This window comes from Hippoglossus hippoglossus, chromosome 5 (assembly GCF_009819705.1).
Source record: "Hippoglossus hippoglossus isolate fHipHip1 chromosome 5, fHipHip1.pri, whole genome shotgun sequence".
NCBI lineage: Eukaryota > Metazoa > Chordata > Actinopteri > Pleuronectiformes > Pleuronectidae > Hippoglossus > Hippoglossus hippoglossus.
In genome coordinates this window covers 28,404,919-28,417,127 of record NC_047155.1, presented here as the reverse complement: position 1 = coordinate 28,417,127, position 12,209 = coordinate 28,404,919, and the positions used below count along the sequence as shown (strand labels likewise).

The 12,209-nt window shown below is 42.1% G+C and overlaps 1 protein-coding gene across 3 annotated transcripts in view; it reads left to right on the top strand.

Annotated features, from left to right (window-relative positions):
• Positions 1 to 12,209, top strand: part of plxnb1b (plexin b1b) — a 97,894-nt gene that overhangs the window by 55,155 nt on the left and 30,530 nt on the right. For all 3 annotated transcript variants that reach the window (XM_034584314.1, XM_034584315.1, XM_034584316.1), the window contains exons 3-5: positions 364 to 452; positions 1,420 to 2,590; positions 10,007 to 10,189. In XM_034584314.1, the coding sequence (XP_034440205.1) occupies positions 1,430 to 2,590; positions 10,007 to 10,189 (1,344 nt within the window). In that variant the 5' untranslated portion in view covers positions 364 to 452; positions 1,420 to 1,429. The remainder of the gene's footprint in view (positions 1 to 363; positions 453 to 1,419; positions 2,591 to 10,006; positions 10,190 to 12,209) is intronic.

Here is a 12,209-nt window from a genome sequence, read left to right as displayed (position 1 = left end):
CCTCTGAAACCAAAGGTTTTGTACCTTTTATCCTAGCAATGAAGGCGGGTTGTATACTGGGACAGTATGTGGGGCACTGAAAGCCCTCTTGGGCTACTCAACTTGGCTTTTTCTGAAGATTTTTTTACTGACAGGAATTACAATGGGAATGAGCTTCCCATGACTTTTAGTGAACTGCAGTGATGCCAAAAAATACAAGGAGTTTGAATGTCTGTGTTTGCAGTAAACACACAGGCATGTGATTGGCCCACAATAATGTATTTTAGGACAAGGTTTGCCATCTTTGCATTTTCTGCCCAAACTTTTACTGGGTGTCTAAGTGCAGAGTCAACTCATGTATCTTCTCTCTCCCTTGTGTTACAGGTTGTGTCCAGAGGGGTGTGTTTTTAAACCCATGCTGCTGGGAGGTCAAGAGGTGACATGCCTCTATAAAACACCACTGGAAACAAATGGTGAGGCGCTGATGTCTCTGATTATTTATTATGTTGAAGGAGCCTCCTTAGACTGTTTAAGCAAATGAATGCCACTTGATATAGTTGCAGATTTTAAAAGTGTAATGCATATTTTCTTTTTTAACAATTGTTTTATTTGTGTTGTTTTTTTATTAACATGGTTTATCTGCAGAAGAAAACCAATCAAATCATGAAGGGATGACGATTACATTTTGAGCCCATTTGTGGAACTATTTGAGCGTAGATTACACCACATGACTTGTTGTCTATGAATAGGGAGTCTTTCATTCATTTCAGCACACTGCATGTACCTTCAATACCTCACCCCATCTTGCACTCAGATTGGCTATAGTTCTCGCTGACTCCAACAAGATTTCCAGTAAGTTTGAAATCAGATGTCTTCGCCGCGTCTTCGCCGCGTCCGTGAGCCTCTCTAATCTTGGAAGTCTTTGAAGAATTCACACATAGTGATAACGGACTGCTGATCTAGTGCCGATCAGGAAAACTCTGCCTTGTGATACCAGTCCAGGCTGATGGTGGTGATATGGAGCTTGCTGATATGACATGTTTGGCTTTAATAGCTTATAGTTTAGGAGACACATTCTGGACACATTGTAATGTCAGGTGTGAACAGATGAACTTAGAGCTGTCCACTTGTGATCAGATCTCCAAGGGCCAATGACTCAAAGACCTATAAAAGGAGCAGTCTGATCACAACATTAGCCATCTAGTTTTCTATAATTGTTGGAACAAAACACATGTTGATCAAGTCCATATATGTAAAAGAGCCTTAAATTTAAGTAATAAAATTCAAAGACAAACTGTATCCATAAGTGTGTCTGCAGTAACGTGTGATCAAAAGAGGATCCATGTAGTAAAGTGTTTATATGGAGGATTGTAACATGGTAACTCCTATAATGAATTGAGACATTGTTTGTAACAACTTTTCTTGTCGTCTTTCCCTCAGCTCTGCTGCCATGCCTCCGGGGACGGTGCGTGGTCTTTCAGTGTTAGCAGTTCGGACACTGCTGTCTCTCCTGCTGCCAGCCATTGGCTGGCCCTTGGTCTCATTACCCAGTGGCATTGCCCAAGGGTCAGACTCCTCCCCCTCAAGTCCTTATCCCACCTTTGTCCGGAATAACACTGTGTTTGAGCACTTGGCCCTGCATCCTAACCCCACCGTGGGTCTGGTCTATATCGGGGCCCGAGATCACCTGTTCCAGTTGAATCGATACCTCCAACATGAACGCCAGAATGACACTGGACCTGTCACGGACAGTCGGGATTGCTTACCTCCTGTTACTAAGAGTAACTGCCCTCAGGCTAGGACCACCAATAATCACAACAAGCTCCTGTTGGTTGATCCTTATGCCATGGAACTGATCACCTGTGGGAGTGTCAACCAGGGAATATGTCAGAAACGTAACTTGGAAAATGTGGATGAGGTACGATTCTCCACCACAAAGCCAGTGGATACCCAATATGTAGCAGCTAACCACCCCAACGTTAGTACTGTTGGGCTTGTTGTTTGGTCAAATCCTGCCGGGCAGTCAGTTCTGTTTGTGGGCCGGGGTTACACCAGCAGCCATCCACCTATTTCCACAAGAAACCTTGCCCACGATCCCATCTTTTCTTACGAGGAGACTGCTAAATTGGCTGTGGCTGGCCGTCTCTCAGAATATGACCATCATTTTGTGGCCTCGTTTGCCCACCGACAGCATGTATACTTCCTCTTCTACAGACGGGACCTAAAATCACAATCACGTGAATACCGCACTTATGTCTCTCGAGTATGTTTGGACGACCAGTCCTATTACTCCTATGTAGAAGTACCTTTAACGTGCCGTTCCAGGCCAGGGAAAATTTATAACTTGCTACAAGCTGTTCAACTCGGGCTCTCCAAGGATGATGCTGCTAATCAAGACTCTGACATTCTTCTTGGTGTCTTCTCCACTCATTTGGCTTCATCAACTCGGCTCAGTGAAGACTCTGCCCTCTGCATGTTTAATCTAGAAGATGTTGACCGCAGGATCAACTCCACCAGAGACCTGTGCTACACACAGATGGGTAAAGAAGCGGGAGTGGAGGCAGCCTATATTGAGTATGAAGTCAAGTCCAACTGTGCCAACCTGCCAGAGGTGAGCTCATAAGGTTTAATTTGCTTGTTTCTGTTGTAACTCGTTATTTGGGTTGTCATGTTTCACAAAACTCCACCGCAATGAATTAGCACTAGTAATTAGTTTTAATGAATTTGAGTACAAACCTTTTTTCCTAATCCAACTTTGTTGTAGACTTGACATTGAAGGCAGCAATCATTTAACATCATCTATGTTTTTTCCATCTCATGATGAATTTATTTGATGGCCTGAACAAACATAGCCACACTATGAATATATGGCAGTTGTGTAAAATCACAGTTCTGTTCTTTCCCCCGAAGGTTAAGACTTTATTTCATACAGATCTAAAACAGTTTAATAATGTTAGTGGAGGGGGTCTTTCTCTTCAGGCTGGGTCACCCACCTCCAGTGCTAAAACAAAGTAAATTACTATAGAAATCCCTGGATTACCCATTCAGGATTATCCCTCCAGCACGATCTGCTAGTTTGTAGGGCAGCGTCCTAAATATTGATGATTCGAATCGTCAGCCAAGGAGACCCTGAGTCAGATCTCATTTTGTCATTGGAGTCACACACCTTTTATTTGTAGCTGTGTCATTGTACACAGACGTAGGCAGCAGATAACAGCATGACAGGCTATAAACTTTTATCAGACTGATATGACAGGTTCTGAACTTTTAGTCTAGTCTCAAAATGACCTGACTATCAAAGTAATTGAAATGGAAATGGGGTGATGGAAGTGCGACTTTCAAAGTTAAAAAAACCCTTTTCTCCTGTCGTCCACTATGATTAACTCCCTTGACTCTCTGTGTTGTGATAATATCTTTGAACAGCCACAAGACCTGGACACAGTTTTTATTTCTTTGACTATGGGGAAATCTGATGTTATCACAGACAATAAGTAGAGGGTAAAATAAGACTTGATATGCAAGCTGTTTAACTCTTTAGTTTATTGCCCTGCCCTGAATCAGTTCACGAGTTGGTTAACTTAAAATGTTTTCTGCTTGGTTTGACTTCTTTTCACACAGTGAATAATCTAGGTGAACCAAATGCGCTAATGAGCAAAGTTACAAGCCCTGTGAAAATGTTTTGCTTTTTAGTCAGCTAAGTCAGGGGTGGGAGCAAGAAAGTAAGGACAGGAAGATGTTCTTTTGTCCTTGAATAGAGCATTTATAGATATAGCATATGTTGCTCTACAATTTATCCTGGAGCAACAGCAACTGCTGCCACAGTTTGCCTGATCTGCTGCATCCCAGAATGCAAAGCACACCTGGCTACCGAAGCAGTTTAGGTCAACTTTTCTCAGTACATCGCATCAAGGTCAGATCACATTTTCACCACCACAGAGTTCATTTAGTACTAAAGGGTCTGGATGAGTTTTCCGTGTTTACACCTGACGAAACAAATTGACCCAGACTCTGATTTAACTGGACTAAAATGTGAAGGTGTGAAAACACCCTAAAGCCGTTACAGACATGACCTGCGGATGAAGTCTGGAGAATTGGGTCTGGACTTTACCCGCAGTTTGCTTTTCACACACGCACAACACAGCGGGAGGTTCTCTGCACAGACATGTTCACAATAGCGCACTTTCAGGCGAGGTGGTGCAGACACCATTGTCAGCTCTTATCACCACAAACTCTCTTGACATCTTCGTCTCTGTCTTCTATGTGTATGACTCCGCTTTTTCACTGTGAGATATTTGTTTTCTTTTTGTTTGTTTTTTCAATTTTGCATCTACAAGCATCATAGCTCGTTGTGAATCCAGCCTGCTGTGCGCTCACATCGACTTCTGCAGACTTTCTGCTGACTATTACACTGCTCCAAAACACTTAATCGTCTCAGTATAAAACTGAGTCAGTTAATCTTCAGGGATATCAATGTGTCCATTTAAGAAGCACAGGTGATAATTAATCAGTTTCACCTGCTTTGGTGCAAATGAAAGTGACAACAGGTGCAATGGAGAGGCTAGAGCAAGAAAACCCCCAAAAAGAGAATGGTTCTACATGTGGTGGCCACAGACAATTGCTGTCTCCTTTCTTCCTGATGGATTCTTATCTAGTTTTAGAGCTGCACAGGGCCGTAGAAGGGCATCAACCCAGCAGCAGGACCGGTATCTGCTCCTTTGTGTGAAGAGGAACAGGAGGAGCACTGCCAGAGCCATACAAAATGACCTCCAGCAGGCTACAGATGTGCATGTTTCTGATCAAACTGTCAGAAACAGACTCCATGCTTGTGGCATGAGGGCCCGACATCCTCTAGTGGGACCTGTGCTCACAGCCCAGCACCGTGCAGCTCTATTGCCATTCTCCAGAGAACACCAGAATTGGCAGGTCCTGCACTGGCGCCCTGTTCTCTTCCCAGATGAGAGCAGGTTCTCACTGAGCACATGTGACATGTGGGGAAGACTCTGCAGACAATGTGGTGAACGTTATGCTGCCTGTAACATCATCCAGCATGACCGGCTTGGCGGTGGGTCTGTGATGGTCTGGGGAAACATATCCTAGGAGGGTCACAGAACTCCATGTCATAGCCAATGGTACCCTGCTGTTAGGTATGGGGACTAAATCCTCAGCGATTGTCAGACCTTACGCTGGTGCAGTGGGCCCTGGGTTACTCCTGGTGCAGCACAATGACTATGTGCCTATGCCAGAGTTTCTAGGCAGTTCCTGGATGACAAAGGCATTGATGCCATTGACTGACCCTCACGACCTAAATCCATCCAATTGAGCACCTATGGGACGTTATGTTTGGTGTATCCGACGCTGCCAAGTGCAGTCTAGTAGCTCACTGATTCAGGTCTGGGAAGAGATCCCCCAGGACACCATCCACAGACTCCTCAGGGGCATGCCCAGAAGTTGTCGGGAGTGCATACAGGGTGGTTTTGAATCCAGCCCTTAATGGGTTGATGATTTTGGTTTCCTCTCACTTGGACATTTGTGTTCACAAAGTGCGGAGAATCTCTGGAGTTCAATACATGTCGCTATTAAAGTGACATAATGGCCGTGGTTATCAGTATAATATTGGTATTGTTGCAATTTATTATTATCAGTGTTTTTATCTTATTATTATTACTATTACTTTCTTGAATTTGTCACTGTGTACAACTGTTAAGGATTAAGTCTGCAGCACAACAACATGTTGTGGTTTTATGAGAGCAGTTAAAACTGAATGCTTCAGTTTACATTACTGACAAGCTATTAACAGATTCAACTAACAAACCATGGCTTTTTCCCACATTCTCAAGTGTCAATATCAGACATTAAGCTAAAAGTTAACTTGGTTTGTATTTGAAGTGTTTCCTCCTTTCGTGGTGTTTTTTTTTTCCTGCATCTTCATCAAGTGTTGGTGTGTGTAATTGGATGTTTATGCCACAGGGTGTTATTGAAAAGCTAAGAACAACATCTCACAGAATTGACATCTGTGACCACATATTTCATATTTTCTGTCTCTGAATGATTACCTTCACATAGAGTGATGGCAGGGCAACTCTTTACAGAAGCACACACAGTCCAAGTCTTTTTCTTTTTTAAATGAGTCTTTTTTTTTTGTAAAGACTGTGCTGAATACAAGGTTTCATCTGAAGAGCAGTTTCTGTACTTTGGAAGCTGTCTATGTCTGTCCCCTTCGAGCAAAGTGACCTCTGGATCAGAGAGGATGAAATTTAATTTGACGTTTTCGTAACAGACAAATGTAATTCTGTGGAGGAGGGATTGAATTAGATATTAGATTGGCCCTCTCTCAAGACCAACGCTAGTGATCCATATTTTATGTGGTGTGTTCATGTTTCTTGGTGTCTATGACACGCAAGAATTGCATTTGCATTAGTGGGCTCGTTTGACATCCTTTATTATCACTTCCTCCTGAGACGAGGACGTTGAGCAGCGCTGACCCCTCAACCTGTGCAGCCATGTACAGCAGATTGGCTCAAAGGGAGAAGGTAGTGCGGGCGGTGTAATTTAATAGGATTTCTGGTCAGGGAGCGATCGATCAGCTGCATTAGCCGCACTTAGTGAGGTGGGGCTGAGGGTAATGTTTAACAAGGCCTGACAGGGATGGATTAAGACACACCAGGCAGAGACGAGGCTCTGAAGTAGAAAGGAAGAAGAGATTAAGGGATACAGATGCACAGCGGAGCAGAAAACGTGGGGTGGGAAAAAGAAGGGACAGACCAATATGTGTCTGAAAGTAAAGGTAAAGAACTAAGTGCGTTGTGTTAGACAACTTTTTAATCACAAGTCATCATGCATCATAATGAGTTTGAAAAGGGAGAATTATTAGAGCAGCCTCTGACGGCTAGTCCACTCACTGGACGTTCGGCAGTTTGATCCCAGTCTCCCACATTCTGTGTGCTGAAGTATCTGAAAATACTAAACCCCAAATTGCCCCTGATGGCTGTGCCAACAGTGTATGGGTGATGTATAATAAACAAAGTGCTGCACATAGATGCAATGTAGTAATGAGTGTGTGAATGGGTGAATGATTAAACTGTACTGTGTAGAGCTTGAGTGGTCACCAAGACTAGAAAAGTGCTATACACTGTAAATACAGACCATTAGACCATTTACCATCTTATGCCTTAAACACCCAGTGAACAGCAGCGGAGGTCAAAGGAGAGAGCAGAGTAGTGACGCTCTGGATTTGAACCTAGAACTGTCACGTGTTAGAAGCCTCATCAACACATGCACCTCCTCTGGACAAAATACTGAGGATCTGCGGAGTTCACAGCATTTCTGAAAGTATCTTAAGTTAAACCATCTCGTGGCATTATAAAGTAATGTACAACCCTGAAATGCTTTATAGTTTTTTTTCCCCGTGCACAACCGATGAAAACTTAACATAGGCTAAAAGTAGCAGGCTAACATTAACTGTGAGGTCTGCTAACGTTACTCGGGCTAAATGGTTTGCTAGAACACTCCGTAAATCTGGGCCTCGGATACTAAAACGAACATTAAAACAAGGATTGTAACGATTTATGCTAAAAAATCGATGGAGAGCTGGCAACCAACACATTTCTCACCTGTGCTTCTTTGGGCCCTGCTTCGTGCTGCCTCAAGTTTCCGAACCTCAATGTTTAGATCTTAACAAGCCTGGGAAAATTAGAGAGTAGACACCAATCAGAGGCTGCATGTATCGATTTTAATTTTTATGATGTCATCACGTAGACGTCACGTAGAAGTATTTTACAGTATTTTTAAAGTACAAAAATACAAAACACTTAAGTATTTTGATATAAAATAAGAATCAATTTTCATCAAATGACAAAATACTGTTTTGTATTTGAAATAAGTATTTTAAATGCATCTATCATAAATACTGCCCATCCCTGCTGATCATAACCAGAGGTCACATTAATTTCAGAAAAACAATTTGCAGTCAATTATCAGATCATTTTTTTCTTAAGTTTAACCCTCATTTATGTACAATGTGCCAAGCTACACCAAATCAATACAATACAATTTCATATGGATGTTTATTATTGTTTATTTTTGTTATTATGTTTAATTATTTTTGTGTCAATTTTGTGGCTTGGTCCTGACTACTCATGTGTGAAAAGGTTAAATCTGATTTGAAACCTGTTAAATCGTTGAAAGGATTTAGACATAGTTTCAAAACAGGGGTAGGTTTCTTTGCTGGAAAGATGCAAAATCCTCACAGAGAGAAATAAAAATGTACTTATTTAATTTGCCAGTTTTCTACCAAATCGTAAATGTTGTTATTATAGCGCCACCATTAGGTCAGCTGCACTGCATTTTTTGCCTGTGTGTTTTGATCTAATAATAGGAACTAATCGTGATAATGGTAATCCTCACAATTCCAAGAGGATTCCGGCACCTGCAGTGATTGTACTCTGAAAAAGGGAAATCATAGTGAACCATATGGTGCAGAGCAAAACAATGATGAGACATCTGGAGCTGAAAAGAGATTTACAGTCTGATTTAAGATGTCAAATCTCAATTGGATCCCTATACACAAACAAATCAGCCTCCGTCCCTATTCATTCTTTGCTCGGACAATCCATCGGCACCAGGGATGAACTCTCACGCGAGGTCTAATCCGTGGTGAGTGACCAGGATTCAGAATTCCTACCAAACAAGAGTGTCCGAAATGCAACTTTAGCAATCTTCGCTGGTTATTTTACTCCCTGGTGGTTATTACTGCCTTGGGTATTTATGGCCAAAATTGCACATGATTGCAGTCTGCAGTAATCACAGACTCCCATCAGCCGGTCCAGTCAGTCTTTGAGCGTCCGAACCATGTTCCTAGACTGGACGTCATGACTTCATTACTATTTCAGTGTGCATACTGTATTTGAGGCTATTCTTAGCATGCAGTCATCCCTGCTCGTTTTCCTCTAATGGTTAGGTTCTCGTGATGTGGACAAAACAGGCTGTCCAACATCTCTGTCGCTCCACATGGCTTAATCAATGCTGACTATATATAGCTGTTAGGACACCGGTTAACTATGTTATTACAGGCAAGTTAGTTTTGAGCTGTGGTGAGATCACAAAAAAGTATTTGGTCTCTTATCCAGTTTTCTTGTATGTGCCTCAGCACTTTCTATTAAAGGTTCTCGTGATCCGACCTGTCACCTGTTTAAACACACATGCTACATACACAGTCACTCATATCAAAGTGGTTAATGCCTCCATGCCCTCCTGTTATGGTGGTTAAGTGATGTTCTTAGAAAAGTATCTGTGAATTCTCACAGCACCTGAGCTCCTGTAGCTGTCAGTGAGTTTTCTCCGTGACAATGTGCTAGTGGTTATCAAAAGCTAATACATTGTGGCACTTTTTACAAGCAGCAAAGCCACCAAGGACGTATTCACCATCGCTATTTTTGTCTGTATGTGGTGTATTTGGATGTTCTAGCTAGTTTACTTTGGGTAGAGACAGTTATCTAAGTGGAGTTAAAGGGGTCAAAGGTGGTGTCATAGACTATTACAATAAAATAAATCCTTGCAGGTGAATCTGCAGTATTCATAGTCATTTTAATTTCTGATTTCTCCAGGAAAAAAAAATAACTTTAGTTTTCACTCGCTGCCTGTCCATATTTATTTCATTTTGACCCATGCCTGTACCGTGAATATATATCTATATATGTGCCTCTACTTTCTATTGTTAAGATTACGAATAATGAAGTATTGACCCTGCTATCAAACGTCTTTGTGGAAAAAATTATATGCCTGGAAGAAAAACCAACAGCCCTCCCCTCTGCAAAACCGTGGAAACAAAAACAAAATGTCTATAAGCTTTAAAGCACAGAGCGTAGAAGTTTGTTCCCCAGCACCTCCACAATAAATCCTGCTGGGATTTCACAATCTGCTGTTATTTATTTTGGTGACTGCCTGACTTGTTCAGAAACTAATGACAAATCACTTGAAGCCCATGTTACAGTCACTGATTTTTTTTTTTCTCATGTGCCCCAACTACTAGAACACGCTGGACGCCTACCCCTGCGGATCTGACCACACCCCTAGCCCAATGGCCAGTCGAATCCCTGTGGAGGCCGAATCCATATTGGACAGTCCGTCTGCCCGTCTCACTGCTGTGTCAGTCAGCGTAAGGGCGGGACATACCATCGCCTTCCTGGGAGACTCCAAAGGGAACCTGCACAAGGTAACACGGTGTCAGAGATTTTAATGCTTGCAAAGACAAAGAGGAATTGTCATTAACGCTTGATTTAGGTAACATATAGTATATTGAGTATTTCTCATACTTTGCAGTACTTCTTGCTTCACATGCGTGGCACTTGATCCTGCAGACATCCAGTTCAGTTGTTTTCTCTGTTAACTGCCAGATGCCGGGCTCCGTCCATTCTCTTGCCAAAGGTTTAAAATAGTCTCGCTGCTTAGAGGCAGACATAATTCAGTTCTACAGCAATAATCTCAGGAGCTGAGTCCTGCTGCTTGTGGAGTGTTCATGTTATTGTTAAAAGAATGCAAGATTTTATGCAGACTTTGTTCTAATTTAATCAGGTTAGGGTTAATCCAGTAAATTATGCAAAGATAGATTGTCAAAAACATCAGTGTGTAACTTGTACTGTTATGTCACTGACTGATGACCAATAAATAAATTCAGAGTAGAACTTTTATAAGTAAATGCATTAACAATAGTACCTCCAGAGCGACCTCAAGACAGCGCTGGATTTCTGACCACTCTTAAAAGGGAGCTCAAATAGCTCTTAAATTGCATTGTTAATGGACTTCATAGTCATTAAAAAGTTAACTTTTTGAAGCAACACGTCGCTGAGCCTGACTGCAGCGACATGTTCACCAGACTGTCAGTTTTATTTCCAAGGTGTTGTGGTTGAACATAGTCCTGGTTGAGTCACAGAGGGGTTAATTTGTGGGTTCAGGATCAGGGTGACAGAAGAAAGAGAGGATAATAAAGAAGACAATAAGCATAACCCTGATGAGCGTGTGTGTATGTTTGTAAGGATATAGGTGGTGCAGATAAGTAGTAAATGAATATATATAAATACATTTTTACTCTGCATGATTATCAACTTTCTCAGTAAGTTTATCATTTTAGTCTTGCAGTCAGTTCTTGAAGCTAATCAGCAGGAAGCAGGAAACAGGGCAAGCATGAGGATCAGTAGCGACTTGTCGTAAACTGCGGTGGCTTGACGATTTGGTCAGAGCATTTCCAAAACAGAAGGTCTTTTGGTGTGTTCCCGGTATGCAGTGGTTAGTACCCTCTAAAAGTGTTCAAGGAGGGACGACCAGTGAACCAGCAACAGTGACCTTGGGCGACCAAGGCTCATAGATTCTTGTGGGAAAGAAGGAAGGTCCTTATGGTCCAATCCCACAGAAGAGCTAGCACAACCTGTTGGAAAACCTGCATGCTGCCCATGATAGAAGGCTGTAAGAACACAGTGTATAGCAGCTTGCTGTGTATGAGGCTTAGTAACTGCAGACCGGTCAGAGTGCCAATGGCTGACCCCCGTCGAAAGCACCTACAATGAGCATGTGGGTGTTGGTCTGAGTTGCTGACCTCAAAACCTCCACATACCTGGAGGATTGGATTAGCTCAGCATCGGGGAGACATACAAGCCTAAATCGCCATATCAAATTCATCACACCCTCCAGCTCTTGCTACTGCACTCACAAACCCAATATGACATCCAACACACAGGGCATACTGGGAACTGGCACTTCCTCCTGACCTACGCTTGATTTTTTTGGAATGATGTCTGTCTTTGTTCCATCAGTGTTGCACTAACAGGAGAACATCTCACTCATGAGGTCAGAGGAAATGTTGCTGATTTTCAGGCTCCTGAAAATAATGCTCAGGGAGATGTTAGATACCTGATGAAATCAGTAGATTCCATAATAGCTCTTTTATTGGCTTGAAAGATTTCTGTATTTTATGGAGATATTCTGCAATGCTTCAGCAATAAGATACTGGTTGCATTTAATCACACATTTAAACAATGCAGGTTTGAAAATCTGAAAAACTACCTACGTATTCCAGAAATCTGTCTGTCTGGCAATGGTTAGCATATCTTAAACACCTAAATCCTATCGATTATTTAAGTGCAGTGTTGAGTTTGGTGTGATTTCGAAACACAATACATTAAATATTAATCAAGTTTGAATAAACAGGCGGCCAGCGCTCTGTAGCAGCAGCGACTGGG